This window comes from Mastacembelus armatus, chromosome 19, assembly GCF_900324485.2.
Source record: "Mastacembelus armatus chromosome 19, fMasArm1.2, whole genome shotgun sequence".
In the NCBI taxonomy this organism is placed as follows: domain Eukaryota; kingdom Metazoa; phylum Chordata; class Actinopteri; order Synbranchiformes; family Mastacembelidae; genus Mastacembelus; species Mastacembelus armatus.
This window is the reverse complement of record NC_046651.1, coordinates 9,703,943-9,723,748: the sequence shown is the minus strand read 5'-3', so window position 1 is coordinate 9,723,748 and position 19,806 is coordinate 9,703,943. Positions and strand designations below refer to the sequence as shown.

General features: G+C 42.4%; 2 protein-coding genes across 3 annotated transcripts; one reads left to right on the top strand and one right to left on the bottom strand.

The window, feature by feature from the left end:
* Positions 1 to 893: 893 nt before the first annotated feature.
* LOC113135959 (retinol dehydrogenase 13) lies at positions 894 to 5,126 on the bottom strand. 2 transcript variants are annotated; one of them, XM_026316351.1, is made up of 7 exons: positions 4,732 to 4,969; positions 3,774 to 3,892; positions 3,502 to 3,657; positions 3,281 to 3,385; positions 2,933 to 3,145; positions 2,671 to 2,772; positions 894 to 1,696 (listed from the first exon to the last, which is right to left on the bottom strand). In XM_026316351.1, exons 1-7 carry the CDS (start codon positions 4,875 to 4,877, stop codon positions 1,389 to 1,391), a joined length of 1,149 nt encoding a protein of 382 aa, XP_026172136.1. In that variant the 5' UTR covers positions 4,878 to 4,969; the 3' UTR covers positions 894 to 1,388. The 2 variants fall into 2 exon arrangements, with proteins under 2 accessions (XP_026172136.1, XP_026172137.1); XM_026316352.1 differs by lacking the exon at positions 4,732 to 4,969 and adding an exon at positions 4,981 to 5,126 and having other exon boundaries at positions 1,029 to 1,696.
* Positions 5,127 to 7,998: 2,872 nt separating this feature from the next.
* Positions 7,999 to 19,476, top strand: sbk1 (SH3 domain binding kinase 1). The gene is made up of 4 exons (XM_026315635.1): positions 7,999 to 8,168; positions 14,610 to 14,851; positions 15,484 to 15,686; positions 16,180 to 19,476. The coding sequence occupies exons 1-4, from the start codon at positions 8,131 to 8,133 to the stop codon at positions 17,008 to 17,010; spliced, it is 1,314 nt and encodes a 437-aa protein (XP_026171420.1). The 5' UTR covers positions 7,999 to 8,130; the 3' UTR covers positions 17,011 to 19,476.
* The last annotated feature ends 330 nt before the right edge of the window (positions 19,477 to 19,806 follow it).

The following is a 19,806-nucleotide window of genomic DNA, read 5'->3' as shown; positions in this document are numbered from 1 at the left end:
TGGGATGGATATTTTCCTCTGCACTTAGGCTGCATGTCTTCAGATGCATGCCAGAGAATATCAGAAATGTAAGAAGAGTGCATTGTAACTTGATTTGTTTTCCAAGAAGTATGAGCAAACAAGAGCAAAAAACAGGAGTGCACATAAAAATATGCATTAAATAAATGATAATGGATGAGGATTGTACTGGAGTGGGTTGACTTCAAAAGACCATGCCAGACCAATGGGTTTGAAGGAGCTAGATTTTTGTACTGTCTTTTTAACTTTTTCATTAATGGTTTCTAATAATAATTTATGGAAAATGTGCCATTTTAGAAGAGAACCCCATTTGCTGTGCCACATTTCTATTGTTGTCATGCAACAATATACGAACGCTCACAAAATACAGGCAGTTTTCCTGTGACAGATTGCCTGTGCAAATACTAAATACACATTATAAAAACACATTAAAAACTCTGAAACACATCTGCCTATAACATTGGTCTGCAATAATATATGCATGGCCTTTACAAAAACATGTGCACATGCAAAACATCTATAGTTTTACACAGCTTTGCTTCTAAGCACCTGTATTTTAATGCTTAGCAGCCAGATGGCACTGTATATTAGTATTTCCTTAAATCCAGGAAGCTAAAACCACTTGGAGCAGTCTGTAAATATACATGTACTGTATAGCAAGACTGCACGAAAATGCCTCCGTCTGTAAATACATGTGTACTTCAAATTACTAAGGCTGAATTCACAGATCTTCCTGCTGTCACCGTGTGCTTATGTGTGATGTTATTTTTAGGGCGATAAGATTCCTGCAGGCATGCAAGGCAAAAAAAAAACAACATGCAAATAAGCATTTTGTCAGATATTCATCTTCAGGTTTAAGAAACTTTAGATACTAATCTTTTATGATGGAGAATTTTAATGTTGGCCAGCGCTTTGGGACATCCTCGTTCCTGTTTTATTTTCAGATGAGATGTTTCTCTAAGCCCCTTCCAGACTTACTCCCACCTAATCTATGCATCTCACTAAATTACTGTCTTTGCTACCACTTTATTTAAGCAGTTCATATCATTAGGCCCAGTCGAAACATACAAAACATGCACAAACAATATCAGGTATTTAAAGTTGCTAACATTAGCCACTGCATCTGAAAAATCCCTGAATGTGTGCTTGTTATTATTTACTACTGTAATTATTTGTAATAGAACAAAAGTGCTATATTTTCTTTCAAAAGTAACATAAGTCCATTGTTCAAAGAAAATATTCTGATGCAGGAACATCCAGGCATACACAGAAGACTTTCATTGTACATCCACCTAAAATCACAGACTCGGACTCATTTTTCCGATGAGCCCAGCTCAGTTCAAGCCGTAAAGGTGCGTGATTTGCGTGACCTACAGCCCCGCAGCACTGACAGCTGGTCCCAAGGTCTGTCTCTGTGTCTGTGCAGCTTTGCTCCAGCCTTCTGCGGACGTGCTTGACTTGTCGTGCTGTCCTTCCTCCTCCAGACCCACCAACTTGCTGCTGACCTCCCACAGCCTGCGAGCTGCCTCCTCATCCAGTGCCTGAGGCGCTGGTTCCTTTTCTGTCATTACATCATAGTAACGCCCCGTCACCCCCTCCATCTCCTCCGACACGGCCAGGTAGACGCTCGACTGGGCCCCCAGCTCTGGACTCTTCACCAACAGGGAGAAAAAGGGACCTGTCGAGGGGATTAGTGGAAACCACAGAGAGATTTGATGGTGTAAATCTCTGAACAAAGTACATTAAATAAATTTGCCCATGTCAACTACCACTTCAATTACTAACCGGATCCATGTTGTTGTTGGTCTACGACAAAATGAAACACCTGCCTGAATTTGTTCGTATCAACATGTCACACAGGATTTTTATTATTATCTCACTGACTGAAAATTATATAAACACCAAACACTTTTCTATTCACAGCAGAGGATGTTATTTTAAAAAATCCTTGTGGGGGGAAAAACCCATTTGCTGATTCCCAAAATTTGTAAAAAAAAAAAAGGCTGTAGCAGCAACAACAGTGACAGTGGCATGACAGAGAACACTGTACCTGCAGATTAAGAGGGAGACCCTTGTCTGAAGTATTAAATACTGCTGAACTGTTTGAAATACTTGCTAAAAACATGATGGGTAATAAACTGCATTTAAGTCCATTCTCTGGAAATGCATGTGAATTTTATTGCAATAAAGTTATTTGATAGTTTCAGTTGCTAAATATTTTACACACCTCACGGTTTGACATTTTAAACATATGATGGCCTTACAAATGAAATGATGTTGCTCTGGATAAAGTATACTGAGTATACTGTATGGATTGGTTAATGGATTGTACATCATTACTAATAATTCAACATTAAAATAAATAGCATAAACTAGAGTAGTTATAGAGCTACTTTTCCTTGGCTATTTGTTTTTCTGTTGTAGAGTTACAGTAGAAAGCTGAAATCTTGTGGATAGAAACTTTTCACAACAGTAATGTGCTCAGTTATTTGAATGAATTACTCTGTTCTAATACACACCAAGAAAATAGAATAGAAAGTTCACTGAGTCTGTACAGCTGAAGCTGTTGCATATGCATTGGGTAAATATAATCTGGCTGGATTCATTGATTTTCTCTAAATTCAGAATCCAATAAGGACACAGGATACTCACTGAGCACAGAGCTCGAGAACTGTGATTGGTGCAGGCCGGTGTGCCTCCCGAGCTCCGTGGCAACAACGCCTGGGTGTACAGCATTCACTGTGACTCCTGTGCCTGTTTCACACACACACACACACACACACACACACACGCACATACCCATACATATACGAGCATTGTTTAAAAATATATATTCACTGGCCAATTACAAACAAGAACATAGGCTGCTCTCCCTCCCACACATGCCCACATACGAAACAGCCCGTAGACTTGCCGTGTAATCGCTTGGCGAGCTCTCTGGTGAACAGAACATTGGCAAGCTTGCTCTGACAATACGCCTGCTTGGTATCAAACTTCTTCTTCTCCCAGTTCAAGTCCTCGAAGTCGATCTTTCCAACGACGTGGGCGAGGGAGGCCAGGTTGATCACTCTGCTGGGGGCGGACTCTTTCAACTTATCCAGCAGAAGATTTGTCAACAAGAAGTGGCCTGAAAGACAGAAACTCGAAATCAGGTGGCCGAGTAAGGAAAACCGTTTTAGAATGTAATGACAAATCAGATTTATTATCTTACAGGGAGTTTAAAATTAATTGACCTGTTTTTTCATTCAGTCAGCCAGAGTACCTAGGTGATTAACGCCAAACTGAACGTCAAATCCATCTTCTGTCTTCCATGCCGGACATCTCATGACACCTGCGTTGTTTATCAGTACATCCACGTGCTGCTCCTCTACAAGGAAATAAAGATAATATCCAACAAATCATTACTGAATGTGCTTTTTTCTCGAGACTTGGACACTCAAGAAGTGTTACAACTTACTGCATGTGATATGTTTGTTTCCTCACCTTGCTTGATTCTCTCCGCAAACTCTCGGATGGATTTCATGGAGGCCAGATCGAGGCGACGCGAGTAAACATGAGGGTTCAGGGTCTTCCCTCGTATTTCTTTTGCAGCTGCCTCACACTTCTCCATGTCCCGACATCCCATAATGATCCGACCCCCTGACGATGTGGAAATAGGAAACTGAGCATGTCACTGTGAGGACAATAACCACTCTTGATTTTATATTTTATGTCCTGCTGGACCAAATCAGAGTGACATTATATTTTCTTCACACCTCTCTTAGCCAGTTCTCGGGCAGTATCTTTCCCAATGCCGGTGTTGGCTCCTGTTATAACCACAGTCTTTCCATTGATGGTAGCTTTACTTGGACACCGGCCTCCAGTCACATGATTCCTATGAAAAGAGACCAAAGTTCAGCGTCATCTTATTTTAGCACTTCAGATAACACCTTCTGTTTCAGCATCAAAGCCAGTCAGGTTTAAGTTTGATGAAGCTACATTGAAAATTCTGTGATTGTCAGTGAACTCCAAAAACAACACCTCCTGAATGGATTCACTATTGGTGTGTAGACACTTTAAGGTGGTGCTGCTTTATTACATTTGAAGATGAACCCTGTTGTAAAACCTCTGGTAGGAACATCCACCTCAAACTAATGAATGAAACCCTGATTTCATGAAGATGTGCTGCAGCTGTGGCTTAGGAGGTAGAGCAGGTCGGCCATGAACCAATGTGGTTTGATCCCTGGCTTCAATAGTCTAAATGTTAAAAGTGTCCTTGGGCAAGACCCTGAACCCCAAGTTGCCCCTTTTCCACCCATGTGTGCTTGTGCGAGCAGATGGATAAATGGCCAAATAGTGTAAAAGCATTTGAGCATAGAGAAGTGCTCTACAAGTATAGGACCATTTACTTTATATAGAGAGCAGTTCCTATTATTTAGCCAAGCTGTATGTTTATAATGTAAAGAGAGGGGACAAAATAATAACAACAACTATTAGAGTACTAGTAGCAGGATGGGAACAAACAGAGGATAATCCAGGGCAAACAGCTCTAGTGTTAATATGGACTTTCGATCCTGAGCTTTATTAAAGTGCATTTGTCACTGAATCTGCTTTTGTTTTCCCCCGGATACTCTCCTGGATTTAACTTCAGCTCAACTACAACAACTCAACATATTCAGCTACACACCTGAGCCATAAAGCCTGTACTCTGTGAAGTACAAAGTGGTAACTTACTGTAGTATTAAGTGTGAAGCCTTCACCGCAGGAGGGACATACCTTAGAGAGTAACTGAACACGATGAGACTCTCTGATAATATATAATTACACCGACACGTTTCTGACACAACCTCAACAACATGGACTAGCATGAGCAGCGACATATATTGTGTCTATAAGCAAATGTGACCCACAGGCCTGCAGTCTAAAATGTGCAGTAACATCATGATACAGTGGTTTCATGTCACATTAGAAAGAGCTACTCACTTCAATAAAACAGCGCACCCAAACACTGTTCCAAAGACAGACACTGGTAAAATATATTTGCTCATGGCCCCCGCAATGTCACAACATGAGCCAAAACACTTTTAACGCAGACTGGAAGCAGAATAATGTTACGCGCATAGTTTTAGCGTCATTAACCGCAAACCAATCGGAAGAAGCAAAAAAAATTGCAAATGGCATTGTGGGAAACGTAGTCCCGATTGGACTCTACACTCAAAACAACCGATAAACGATATGTTTGTGTTGTTTTTTTCCGACACTGGTGAAAAAAATATGTAGAAAACATTATAAATATTGTAAGAATATCTGTGCTGCTTGTTTTATTAAAAGAACTTCACCTGGGCAAAACTACTTTGCTGACTGGTATACCAAAGTCATTTGTATACATTTATTACTTTATGGATTACTTTTAACTTCACTGCATGTGACATAATCTCCTCTATATACATTGCTAAACAAATGTAGTTTTGTTTTCATTTCATAACATTTTAAATTCTGCTGTGTTTTGGATCGCTCTCATTTGCATTTGGATTGCATTTGTGGCATGAGAATAAACACGAACTGAACAAAAAAAAAACATAACTAAATAAAATTGGAGTAAGTTTGCAGAGATGGTTCAGTGGGAGAGGAGGATGTAGCTGAGAGTTGCTTTTGTCGTTTTTGGATTGCGGAAAACGATGTGAAATGTCTTCCTCTGCTGTGACTGCTGTCAGAAAAGTCACTCTGCTAGTGGGGAGCCAGGTGGAAGTGAAAAAGTGAAAAGTGACAGAGAGAAAACAGAACTAAAGTGAGACAGAATGAAGCTGTTGTGGACCAGTGCCTGGAGGAGTGAGGGTGGGCAATAGCAGTCTGCTTTTCAATTTAATTCTTATCCTTTTCTCTGTCAGAATAATATTCACATGTTCTCTGAAGCCACAAAATGTGTCTCTTGTGTATATAATTGTTTATATAAAGTACCTGCTGTTTTTGAAGATAATAATCATAACCTACCCATTCATACCCATTTATAAACAGAGATATTATTATATACCCCTTCTACAGTATACAGTGTATACTTTACTATTCTACTCCACTTTTTCCCATCCACTAAAAAGATCATTAACGCCAAATATAACTTAAATGTTCTCATGATATTTATTAACTCATAAAATTGTCTGACACATTAATCAGTGTATAGTCAAAGCAACATGGAATGAAAGTACAATCTTATATTCATCCTTAAAACATTTTTGAGATACCCCTTTGTAATTAACCCCACTCCCACTAAGATGCTGGAGTTTGTAGGGCAGCCAGAACACAAAGCAATAGACTAAACTCTGCATTAAGATGAAGAGCAGGATACGAAACAAGGCCATTCCTTGCAACAAGAGGTGGAAAACTTTAGGTGACACACAAAAAGTAAAAACTAGGACATGGGTCTGATGTCTGAAAAAGGAGAAAGGAGGGGAGAGGAGGAGCAGGAGGAGCAGCCCTGCTCTATTTGTTCACAGCTAAGTGGTGTGTCCCCCTGGTGTGTTTGACCCTCATGTGCTCTTTGCTGTCAGCCCACCGTGCTCGACCTTCCCTTTGATTTATGACAGCTCTATTCCCAAGATGACCCAAAGGAAATCTTCGCCTCACTGCCTGGTGGCCTATCTCTGCTGTGTGAGACACAATCGTCACAAAAAGCTGCTGAAGATGCAGCAATTCAACATGCACTCGTCTCTTATAGGTCAAATGATTTTGTTTCAGGAAATAAACCATATTTCTCTGTACAAACTTCTATGAGGCTTCATTCTTTCTCTCTTCCTGATTCCTGTAATGCTTGAAAAACAGTTTTTACTCTTATACTTTCATTACATTATATTATATTATATTCATTATACATAGCTTTCATTTTTTCATTTACAATCTGAGAAAATTACATGTAAAAGCAACATGAATTCTTTTTCTGGTTGTGTCTGTTTGTAGGTTTGTGTCTTTTTTAGCCATTTTGTGTCCATTTTGACTCGTTTTGAATGTCTTCATAGTCATTTTGCATTTAATGTTTTGTGTTTTGGGCCTGTGTCAGGTATGCCAATTCAGTAATCCAGCCATAGATGCACAGCAAATGCATTTGAGCCTAGGATTTTCACTGTGTGGCGTGTTGGGGTCTAAAATCTCAGGTTTTATCTCATGGACCCAACTGATCAGTGCTGTGTGAGGATGATGATGCACTAAGGGGATCCCTGTTATGTCAATGCTGTTTTCACAGATCATTCTAGTCTGGTTGACCACGCACAGTAAAGGGGAACTGCCAGGACAGTAAATCATATGGCAAAGCCACCGTGTGGAGTGCTTCAGGTCATAAACTGTTGAAATATGCGGGAGGGGAGCGTCTTGTTCCTTCAAAGCATCAGTCAAAAGTAAAAGGTCGTGGACGCGCTGAGATTGGACTCTGGTTGGGACGGGAGATTTCAGGCGCTAGGACCCGGGACACGTGAGAGTATTAGTTTGCCAGAGGGTGGAGACGGCGGACAATGAAGGAGCTGACTGGTAGGACCAGCAGAGAAGCAGCATCTGAGACCAACCTCCCGTCAACCCCAGAGTCCTGCAGGACCGACGGACAGAGACAGCAGGACGCAGAGCTGGGTTCAGAAGGGGTGGGAAGATGCAGATCGGTCCGTGCATGTTGCAGAGCGCAGAGCTTTTCTGAGCCCCTCTGTGTGGATGTGAATGAATTGGTTCGCTTCGGTGTGTGCTGTACTGAAATGGGTCATGCGGATCACTGGAGGAGCGAAAAATAAACACGCACCCTCCTCCTCCGGCTACTTGGCAGGTTGAGAGGGTCGGCGCTCAGTGGAGGGACCCCAGCTCGCGTCCTCCTCTCAACATCCAGAAGCAGCTTTGGTTTAATACCCCCCTCAACAAAAAGTCACAAACTGAAGAGCATCTCCAGAACCAGCACAGGAATCATTTTTGGCTGCAAACAGCAAAGCATCTATTGTTTTTAAGGTGCAAGGGTTTTAGGTTTTTGAAGGACGTGCACAGTTCTCTTAACACTTACAACTGACAGACAACTTCCCTGAACCGAGGAGAGCCTGTCCATCAGGTTCCTGCAGAGCCCAGCGGACCGGTGCTGAACAGAGCGCAGCAGCTCTGCTCGCCGAGCGGATGCAGGACCATGGAGGAGAGAGGCAGGTCGCCAGCAGGTGAGTGACACCTATAGATGGACCCCGAGGTCCTGGAAACCGGGTCAGTCTGCAAATTACTGTAACCCTCAAAAATAAACAGATAATTAAAAGTGAATTTTTATTTTAGTTGTTTGTGTCTTGGTTATTTTATTTATTTATTTAGTTACTTGTTATGCCATTAAATGCTTGTGCACTGATAAGTGAATTTGTGCTGTGTGAACTCTGACTATCTTAATGGACATTCACATCATGAATTAATAAACTCCTCTTTAAAAACCTGCTCTATAGGCCTCTAATAATTAAACCCAAGTGCCTCTTAACATCAGCCCTGTAGTTTTATTTAGCTTACGACTGTAACTTTAACTAGTGCTAATGACTGAGCTGTGGCTTGATTTGATTTTCACCCACATTATTTGTGGTACTCGAAATTATTTGCTTCCAATTCTGCTTTTGTGATTCTGTCTGTGTGAGATGGATGTGAGGGCATCCGGGTCACTCCACTTTAATGGCCCTTTTATACTTTGTCCAAGGCAGACAGGTGATATCTCATTGTTAATGCCATCTAATGCATTTAAATGAGCAGCTGACTTGATAGAGAAAAGCCCTGTAAGAACAAAAGATGCCGGCTGGTAATGGACTGTAAATGGACACACACGGCTGCAGAGAAACCACACATGGATTTGCTTTTGTCATAAACCTTGTATGGGTTGAGAGGAGCTGCAAAGCAGTAATTCACTGAAAAGTCAAATAGCATTTGAACTGAAAGCTGTTCTTCCTGGATCAATGTTGAGCTGAACAGACAAAATGCTGCCATTGTCTTATGCTTTATAAACAATGGTTATAATATCCATTCAGTTTTATTATGATTCCAGGAAATAATCATCATATTAACACATCAGCAGAAATTGTCGGCAAATAATATCTTCCATACAATCATGTTCTGTAAAAAAAATGAGCCCACAAAAACTCAGTTATAAACCAAATCGCATCTTTCCTGAAATTCTTCATCTTTAATGTAACAAAAACATCACAGAAGTCCACATACATCTCAAACACAGTCTGCAGATCTAGGAAGATTTCTGTTCCTAGATAAAAACAGCTGCTACATAAAGATTTTATATGACCGACTCCAACAGCGGGCACAGAAACACCAACGAAAATCTCTTTACCCCTCACACAGACACAAAACTCCAAGAAATACACAGTTTTATAATGAGTCAAACAAACTAAGAACAGACTAAGTGTCCACAGCCATAAATTAGCTGCCACAGGAAAACATGACTGCCCAGAAGTCAATGAAGATGTAAACCTTATTGAGGACACACCATTTTTGCAATTACATTAAAATCTAAATTGGTTCGTTATTTGGTTAGTAAATGTTTGACAAATATAAACTACATCCTTGTTTGTAATTATCTCATATTTTATGTTGTCTTACACTTAATTTTGCAGAGATTGCTAATATTCTCTTGTGCAAATGAAGTATCTGAGTTTGAGAAAGAACTTTGTGTGTGTGTGTGTGTGCGTGCGTGCGTGCGTGCGTGCGTGCGTGCGTGTGTGCGTGTGTGTGTGTGTGTGTGTGTGGTGAGGGGTAATCATGAGCAGGATCAGTGTACACTGTTTGCCTTGAAGTGGAGAATGAAATGGGTCTGAAAAAAAGAGAGAAAGAGAAATGGCATTGTGCTGTGCAGCAGTGCTGTCATATCATTTAGCCACATCCCTATTTAGACCCCATTTCAGTGAAGTCATATTAGAGTCACATTTCCCCATGTATTTGACACCAAAGGGATGCAGTCTATAGCAAGTGGTACAAAGGGGTGGATGCTTCATTTCAGTCTGGATTTCCCCCTATCCTGCTCTCTCTCTTTCATCACAGGAAGCCTCCCTATTGGAACCCGAGGCGACTGGATTGTAATATAGTTGGCGTTAGGTGCAGTATGTCAGATGGGTACCTTTTTGCAGTTATATTTGACTCCTGAATAAGTGTGATTATGACACTGATCATGATTGGCATTTACAGTCAGATGCTCTGACGTCAAATCTCGAAGCACAATATTGATGGATTCTGTTTTGTTTGTTTCATTATTAGTCATTTGTCGTCAGCATCAAAGCAGATGTCCTTGTAAGATCATTTCCCAGAGCTGATCTCCAATCTCAGTAATTGTTTGGGTCCATTTGACCTTGGGTTATCACTTCCTGAGTCTTAGGTCATCTCAGCGGGAGGCCAGTGGCTGGCTCCTGAATTGGGCTGTAGATCCATGGGGTGTGCGAAATACAGTAGAGAGCTAGAGAGAGAGGGAGAGAGGGATGATGGGAAGGAGAGTGGAAGCAAGATATGTCAGGGATGTGTTGCACTGCTTTCAGTCCCAGCAGGGATCCTCCATATGGGCTGCCAGGCCCAGCTCAGAGCGAGTGATTTGTCAAAGTGAGTGTCCGTGGCCTGGGCCGCTGGTTCACCTATCACAGCACAGCGGGAGGTTTCTCCAGCTGTGTTGACTAAGGCACAAAATCCACCAGCTCACCAGCACTGATGTTCTGTGCCGATGAGGAAGCCGATTCCACCCTTTTTTTTTTACTGCTTGAGCAGGGAACAGAGTGTCCTGACTGCAACTAGCTGTCACATGGAAGCCCATTTGGTTTTTGATCGAATAATAGATTGTTTAGGAGCACAGATTGGCAACAAGGAGAGGGACACAGTAACACACAGCGTCTATATGTGCATGTATGCATGCAGCTGGTTTGTTTTGAGACAGGCAGCGAAACCACATCAGTCACATCGTATTTCACTCACTGGTTTCATGTTGACCCACAGGCAAGCCATGCTGGGCATTTTGACAGTAAATTGGGCAGATCAGACCCATAATGACTCGTCTGCTGAGAGCAAAGCAACTAGTCCATTAGTAATGGAGAGAGGTAGAGACATGAGGCAGGCTCTGTAATCTATTTATTTCTTTCATTAGTCCCTTGTTTACATTCTCAGGAACAGAAAAGAGAGAAAGAGGAGAGGAGGAGATAAAGCTGGACTAAAAAGGACCACCACCGTGTGCTGATTCCCCGCTCACTTTATTATGCCCTTTGTGTACTTTAAAATACATTTGTCCACATCCTAATATCCAAATTTTCATCTTCACACAACTCACCACTGAGATGCGATTCTGTATTCAAGCTTGAATCTCACCTTTATAAAGTCTTTATGTGGTAATCAATGTCCTGTCACAGTTCATTGCAACTGTATCACTCACATTTACACTGGGGGAGACCCAGTAACTAACTGAATACACAATTATTGTCTCTGGTACGTCACATAACAATACAGCAGATATGATTTGTCCACTCGCAGGCTCTGATTTTCATGTTACCACTGTTAGCCTTTGGATGTTTGGAGTCTACAGCCATGCTGGCAGCTCTGTGTTGTGGATGCTGCAGTGCTGAGACGCTGATGTTTAACAAGTACAATGTTTACCACAGCCGACAACCTAATTAGCACTAAACACCAAGTACAGCTGAAGCTTAAGGAAATGTAGTTTTAGGTGGTTTAAGGGATCAACAAAGTTATTACAGTTTTATGCTGCAAATGTTTATTGGATATTCTGCAGCAAGATTGATTCTCTGAGGATCAGTAATGTCTCTACAGACAGTCTCTGTAATAGTTGTTGAGATAGTTCAGGCGCCACCAAATGTAGTGGATGAACTTATGGCTGAATATGAATCTCTGACCATAGGGAAGTTGGAACTTGGTTTCCCTGTGAAAAAATTGTGCCACCTGAAATCCAGTAAAACAGCACCAGAGTTCAGAGGCTAGAAACACCCTGGACAAGGCAGATAGCTGTAAAGAGAGAGTCTGTAACAAGAGGACTGGTTGCTAGTGGCATCACAGGGTTCATCTCTGTTCTCAGTTCCAGCTAAAGGTTTCTAAAAGAAAAGGTCAGCAGCTTCTGCAGTTTAATCTCAGGTGAGGGCATACAGAGTCAGCCACAGCAGGCTCCCAGACCTTCCTTCTGGTTTTTAGGACATTAAATCTGATATTTTGCATTTCTTTGGAAACAACCAGGTTTCTAAGAGGGTTCGAATCACAGTAGTAGGCGCAGTGGCTGGAAAACAGATTGTTGCTGCTGAGCATTAACCTTGTTTCTTGTTTTTGTAGGAATTAGAAATGTCCAAGGATATTTCATCACAATCAAAACATGAAAATTGTGAATAGTGAAGTTACACGGTCTCATGACTGTGACAAAATGGCTTATAGATGATTAACAATGAGTGGGACTCGCTCAGAAACGCACAGACATCAAAATGTGTCTCGAGCTAAATCTTCATCTGTGTGCAGGGTGTTGCTGTTACCTTGTGTTTAGTTGCTTCAGAGGACAGGAGAGGAGCAGTGGGGCATGTAGCTGTGGTCGAGCATGAATGCTGAGTCGTGCGGAACCTCGCAGCTGCTCCCTCTCAGAGGTAGAAACACAAAGGGCTTCTGATACAGTGTCACTGTCTGACTGATACCCCAGCCCCCTCAACCCCACACACTCTCTCACATACACAAACACTCATGCACAGTCATCTTCCATAAACCTCATAACTTAATCCTCAAGCCTCCAAGGCATCACACTGCAGTTTCTTCTTAACATTTACAGCGTCATTGCAGTTGCAGAGAGCATCGTCCCCCCTCCACCACCACCACTCATCACATTTCAGGACTCCTAATCCAGTTCTGCAAAGGAAATGAGTGCAAAGCATCCTGTGTTTCTGGGTTTGGAGGGGGGGGAGGGTGCGTTTGTCTTTGTGGGAGCTGAGTAATGTGATTAAGATCCATGCTGGAGAGCTGCACATTTTACCCGTGGAGCTGACTGGAATCTAGTGCCAATAAAACAAGCATTCCCTTCACTCGCCTTGGTTCTGATAGAGGCTACGGGGCCATACAGGGTGGGCGGTCAGAAATGATTGCTTCCTGTCTGTCTGTCTATAATCACTAAACCTGGACCACATACTGATTAACTTTTGTGTTGACTTGCTGAAGGCTATACAGTGGGCACGCTCAGAATGAGTAGGCTACAATATTCATAGTCTCTTATATAACCATCTTTATGCTTATGACAAAATCAAGGAGCAAGTGTGCTCTGCAGAGATTATGGTGGATATGGAACACAGAGCACTATTTAATTCTGTATTTGCAGTGTTGTTTTTTTTTTTTTCTTCGACAAAGAATGCTGAGCCAAGAACATAAGGATGCAAGTGGTTACATCCTATTTTAGTTTTCACTGTCTAATAGCTATATTTATCACACTCTTCCCACAAGATAGCTGAGGAACCTCAACACCTTCAGAATGTCTGAACAAAACTTCCTGTCCCATGTTTTGTACATTAGGTACTCACATTAAGTCAGCATTTATTTCCCAAAGGCACATTTGTGATGCTCTTCCAGTGCAACCTGGATTAAACCAGTGATGCTGAAAATCTGACAGTAGGAAAAGACGAACAAAGAGCAAAGCAGTTGGCTTTGAATGATGGATAAAAAAGTCCATCAGCAAAATTGATTCAGTGTCTTACTAGTGTCTTATTGTGTGTGTGTGTGTGCGTGTGTGTGTGTGTGCATGCTGTGCATGATTAGATTTGATTGTGTGACTGGTGATGGGGGGGGGGGGGGTCAAAGAGAGACAGAGACAATGGGTGATATCATTAGTGTGAGCTGCTTCATTTCATCAAAAGGTCCATTTAGTGCAGTATGTTCAATTGCTCAAGCACTGTGACAGAGACTCACATTCACATTCACTCAGCCCTGATTTTTAATTTTTTTGTTAGTTGGTACATGTAGTGTTGCCGATTCCATCTAAGCCTCCAATTAAGAGAGCAATTTTTCCTCCTAGGATCAGTTTGACCTATTTCAAACTTGACACTTCTGAAAATCAGCAATAACTTTTCTGTTGCAGTATTTGCAAACCAAATGTGTTTTGCAAGGCAACTCCTTTTCATTTTCACAGTCACACTGATTCTACTGTGCAGAAAATGTATACGTACGATCACATTAGAGTGGGTCCAGTGGACCTGTGGCATGCCTTACACTTAGAAGCAATCAGCTCTTTCCATTTGTTTGTATTTGTTAGTCCTTCTACCTGTTCATATTGATTTTCCCATAGCTGTCTGCCAGTAAGTGCTGTCTGAGACCTGCCATATCTGAAAGCTGGCAGAGTGATCTAGAGGGACAGCAGGAAGTCCAATATATTTACTGAAAGCACTTCCCTGTTGATGCCTTCCCTGAATTGATTGTATGGAAATGAAGATCTGTTAAAGCCTTCCTGATTTAACCAACCATCGGGACACGCTGTACAGACAAGAATATATGGATTTACAGCAATAAACACAACAATACTGAAGAGCATGCTGTCATTCATACATAAAATATATATTTCCTGCCATCATCACAGCAGAATTAAATCTAACTTTATGCTGTGTTCTCTCCTCTTGATTTAGTCTGCCCCACAGCGTCAAGGCGAGCCTGTCTCTTTCCCCATCCGGGCCTAGACGGGTGGGCAGCGGCGGGGGCTCCCCTACGTCAAAGACGGGTTACTGTGGAGGGCTGCCTGTGGAGGACATGCAGGCCCTGGCCATCACCTCTCTGTCAGCAGCAGATGTAGCCAAACAGTACGAGCACATCCGTGAACTGGGGAAGGGCACGTACGGCAAGGTGGACCTGGTAGCACACAGAACACAGGGTGAGTCGGTTTAGTGGGGGGAGGAGTGGGTTCACTGTCCTCTGTTTCTATCTAACTAGTATGTCTTGATGGTCAAACATCTAGTAAAGCCTAAATACAGAAAAAGAAATTGAGAAAATCAGATTGTTCTAATCTCAATATCCACTTTGTGCAAGGATGCCTCACAGCTGAGGATAACCAGTTAAGGCAGATCGGCCTGTTCTAAAGTCTCAGGGCATGGTGCCAAGGAATTAATTTCTGCACAGTTAAAAGGGTTTGTTAAGGATTTTTTTTAGGTCTGCCATTTAATCCTCGGTTGTAACAAAATTAAGGTTAGAGAGTCGGCTCAGTCTGAATTCATTATAACTAAACATTGTAAAGTACTGCTGAGAGGCTGACAAGGCATCTGAGATTAAAAGTGCTGCGTGTGCAGCAGAGCGCCTCTGTATTTCAGCACCTGTGATTGTGAACAGATGGTTGTAGGTGTGTTGAGGTGAGATTCATTCATTGTACGTTTTTTTTTTTTTTTTTTTTTATTATTTGAATGAATGGAGCAGCTGTTACAAAGACAGGTTGGGCAACACGGCACTCGCTTTTAGGATAACTGCTGTGAACTGTGTCCGACCATGTGTAATCCATCGGATTCTTTACAGGCACTAAAATGGCGCTGAAGTTTGTTACCAAGAACAAGACGAAGCTGAAGAGTTTCCTGAGGGAATACAGCCTAACAGGCTCACTTAGCTGCAGCCCTTTCATCATCAAAGTCTTGGACGTGCTTTTCGAGACAGATGACAGCTATGTGTTTGGACAAGAATATGCTCCCGCTGGGGACCTTTTCGACATTATCCCCCCACAGGTAATGCTGTCATCCTTCCTTCCACCAATCACCACCCTCAGTCAGCCACAGCTGCTCCAATCACTTGCCATGTTCAGGCATGGCGGTTTTAATAAGCTCTCCTGGGATTGGAGCCTTGTCTTCGTCCCGGTTTTCTCTCCGCACAGAGCCCTCGCTTTGTTTTAGTCCTATTCCGGTTGATGTGCTGGGAATGCTTGACTTCAAGGTTCTTATAAAAACTCATTAAAAATGGTTGCAGCAACTTTTTGGTTTCAGTTTTTCTTTTTGGAGATTTTCACTTTTCACCCTATACTTTAATTCATCCAGTCAGTATAAACATCACTTATTTTTTTCAACAATATTCTGAGCTATGTGCCACAAAGCCCCTTTCTTGTAGTCTCACCTCCTACACAGTGTACTGTATCTGTTAGAGAGTATTAATCACAGTCTTCCCTGTTTTTCTCTCCTTCTGCCTCTCCACACTCCTCCTGTCCCCCCTGTGTGCTCCTCTCAGGTGGGTCTGCCAGAGGAAATGGTCAAACGCTGTATGCAACAGCTGGGCTTGGCACTGGACTTCATGCACAGTAAAAACCTGGTGCATCGAGATGTCAAACCAGAAAACGTGCTCTTATTTGACCGCGAGTGCCGCCGCATCAAGCTGGCCGACTTTGGCATGACCCGACGGGTGGGCTGCCGTGTGAAACGGGTGAGTGGTACCATCCCCTACACAGCACCAGAGGTGTGCCGTGCCAGCCGTGCAGACGGTTTCCTCGTGACCACCAGTCTGGATGTGTGGGCGTTTGGCGTGCTGGTTTTCTGTATGCTGACAGGCAATTTCCCCTGGGAGGCGGCGCTGCCGGCCGATGCCTTCTATGAGGAGTTTCGGCGCTGGCAGAAAGCAGGATGTCCTGCGGGAACATACCCCTCTCAGTGGCGTCGTTTTACTGATGATGCCTTGCGCATGTTTCAGAGGCTGCTCGCTGCTGATCCGGAAAAGCGCTGTGGAGTCAAGGACGTCTTCTGCTTTGTAAAGTACGAGCTGGTCAGCGAGCTCAGGCGCAGAGCGTCTTGCAGAGCAAAGCGAGGGGAGAGGTCAAGCTCGGGGGTGTGTACTGGCAGTTGCACTTCCTCCTCCTCCACCTCCACTTCATCACGTTCCTCCCACCGACACCCTGAACCCTCCACTCCTCCAGGAACGTCCTGCCTGCGCCCGGCACCACTCAAGCGTAGTGTCCTCTCTGACCCATTGTCTCCCAGAGAAGAGTCTGGACAGCACCAGTCTCCAGGCCGAGACAAGAACAAAAGCCAGATGGTTATGGCAACCGCCATCGAAATCTGTGTGTGACACTGCCAATCTTACCACTAGAGACTAGATGGCATTTCACTGTAATAACCAGCTATGAAGAGGTGTTAACAACTACCACAGAGACTCTAAGAAGAAGAAGGAAAAGTAGAGAATCTCAGGGTCACATGCCCGGCTGTGGAAATGGACACACGTGGACAACGGGCACATGCCATTTAGGTTTTGATTTGTGACCAAAGACTGCTTCCCATGCTGAGAAGCCATACAGGCAGTGTTTAACAGTCCAGTGAGGATGCTCCTCTCAGCAGTTCATTCTGTCATCCAGACATTTGTGTTTTCTGCCCAGACACTGTGGTGGTGCTAATGATGCTATAATTAGATACTCCATAAAATCAGATCCTGTCTTTTCTCACTTATCACCCCATTTGTCTTTATTGTTTATTTGTCTCAGAGTATAAGCTCCGGGGAGGCCATGATGTCTGATCAGCGGATGCTGTTTAGTCAGAGGCTGTTGATCTGAGGGCAATCTCCGCAGATTCATTTGACTGCCATTTCCCAGACTTCCTGCCGACTTACATAAAACTTGATATAAATTTTTCAAGTTAAAAAAAAAAAAAAGATTCTTAATGTAGCAGTTTTTATGACACATCTTTTCATGTAGATGTCTAGACTGAGTGGTAGGCATCACCTCAGGACACTTCAGTGGGTCAGTTCCTGTTTTATCATTAATGAAACTCCTTCGACAGGCTGGAAGACACATCTGCAACTCTTGAAGTGCCCTCAGTGACTCCCATTTCCAGTGTAACACAACAGAGTACAGGGACTGTAACATTTTCTTGAGTGAAAATGGTGGTGAACAATGATGATGATGAGAAGAAACATCTTTTTATTGTTTCTTTTCTACCTGTTGTGAGTGTTTGGATGTGTACGTGTGCGTTGCAAAGGTTAAAGCACAAGATTTTTGTAAAGGATGTACACTCTTCAGAGAAAACTACGACTCCATATTGTAAATGATTTGATATTTCTAGGAGTACACCATATCAGGTAGTCCAACGATGTAGCTGTACTAATTTTCTACAACAGGGAAAAGGGTTTTACAGTTACTGTCGGGGCAACACAATGTATGTAGCAACAAAATATGACAGAATGTACAGTATATTAAAACAAATTAAATATATAGTAATATTATCTACAGCCTATAACAATGTACAACATGGTAGCAGCTACTGATCTCTTCTTTTCTCTTATTGTTTAGGGTTTTATCTGAACTGGACCAGGTTTTCTTGATGTAGGTATGACACAAGTTGGTGAATAGACATCACTCATTTCTGGAGTTTTCTGTCATCATAGCTTTATCTACAGCAACATCAGTTTCCTGTGAACAATCATCGAGTTTCCTGGTCGTCATGTGAATACAGCCCATTCTGTCTTCATTCATTCAGTTAGAGCTGAGAGCTGCTTTGTAGGTTGACACCTTACAAATTAATTTTCCAGCATCACAAAAGAGGCTCCAAAACGGGACTGTCGAGACACAACATTACATTCGCAAACCCAACTGACTCACCCCTCCTTCTCTTCCTTTAAAATTCACCTTCCTGCCTCTCTGTGGAGATTCAACCAAATGTGTCGCTCGAAAGCATCGAAAAAAGCAGAGTTTGTTCGGTGACAGTGCTTCAGTGCATGCTCGTTATCATTATTTTCCTTGTGTGCGTGTTTGTGTGTGTTAATGGGTGCCTGTCTTGTCTTATTTTTCCAACCATTCCCATGACAGCCCATCAGCTCTGTCGCTATAGTGACAGTACTGGTGCCCCTCTGGTTCGTCTTCTGTCCTATTCTTTAACATCAAGTCTAATTAAGCCCAAATGAAACCGCTGGCCACCAAAATCTCTCCCTGTCATCCACAGCCCCTCATGACAGTTGTTTAGCTGGGTCTACTGGATGACACATTTCTGCAGATACACATTTCCTCTATTTTATGAGCCAGTTCACTGTTCTTGTTTCGTTCCATCCACACTCTTGAGTCTGCAAAAGTGAAATGATGTGACTGAAGCCTTGTCAAAAAGATGTATGGTATCCTGAGATGCTATCTGCTTTGTTGGATTTGTCAGATAGCAATCCTTTAGTAGGTTTTAGTGGAATATGAATCAGGGCTTCAGCTTGTTATTCTGTATGTGGGATGATACAGATTTTATCTAGTAGAAAAATTGTGTATATGAGGAAAAACACACAATAACAACAACAAAGAGGTAACCCAACTGCACATATTACAAAACACAACACAAGGCAACTCATGGTCTAACATAACACGATGCATCATAACCTAAAGCAACTGTACAGTGAGCAACGTTGTTGTACAGCACAGCCGTTAGACATCACAACATCGTTAGACTATGGTTCATTTTTGTAGTGTGCACTTCTCATGCACTGTTAGGACAGGAATTGTCAGGTTTAATGATGAGATATCAAATTCCATAAAGTTTTGTTTAAGCTTAGAAAGTAGCCTTCCTCTTACCCATTTATCCTAATCCTGCGATCTAACTGTTTCCTGCCAGCAAGTGTTGTCGTAGAATCTAATGTAAATACTGTACGTACTGTGTCTTTAACAAAATGAAAAAATAAACAACAAAAGGTTAATATATGTTGAAATAAATTTATGCACCGCATCCTATGACTCCTGGGTATTTCTGTGTGTAGTTGGTTAAAATGTTGTGTGATTTCTTTTCCCTCTGGCAGTGTAGGCAAAGCTAATTCAACTCAGCTTTATAAGGGCTCCAGACTGCACATTAGTTGAAGGTCAGCTTGTGATTTCCTGGGGCTTTGGTGTGCTTTGGCCAGTGA

Coding starts and splice junctions, on each gene's coding strand:
- LOC113135959 (XM_026316351.1), bottom strand. CDS start 4,877: ATGTCGCTGCTCATGCTAGTCCATGTTGTTGAGGTTGTGTCAGAAACG. Junction 3,386..3,501: donor TGCGGAGAGAATCAAGCAAG/GTGAGGAAACAA, acceptor ATTTCCTTGTAG/AGGAGCAGCACGTGGATGTA. Junction 3,146..3,280: donor GTTTGGCGTTAATCACCTAG/GTACTCTGGCTG, acceptor TCTGTCTTTCAG/GCCACTTCTTGTTGACAAAT.
- sbk1 (XM_026315635.1), top strand. CDS start 8,131: ATGCAGGACCATGGAGGAGAGAGGCAGGTCGCCAGCAG. Junction 14,852..15,483: donor GGTAGCACACAGAACACAGG/GTGAGTCGGTTT, acceptor GATTCTTTACAG/GCACTAAAATGGCGCTGAAG. Junction 15,687..16,179: donor TCGACATTATCCCCCCACAG/GTAATGCTGTCA, acceptor TGCTCCTCTCAG/GTGGGTCTGCCAGAGGAAAT.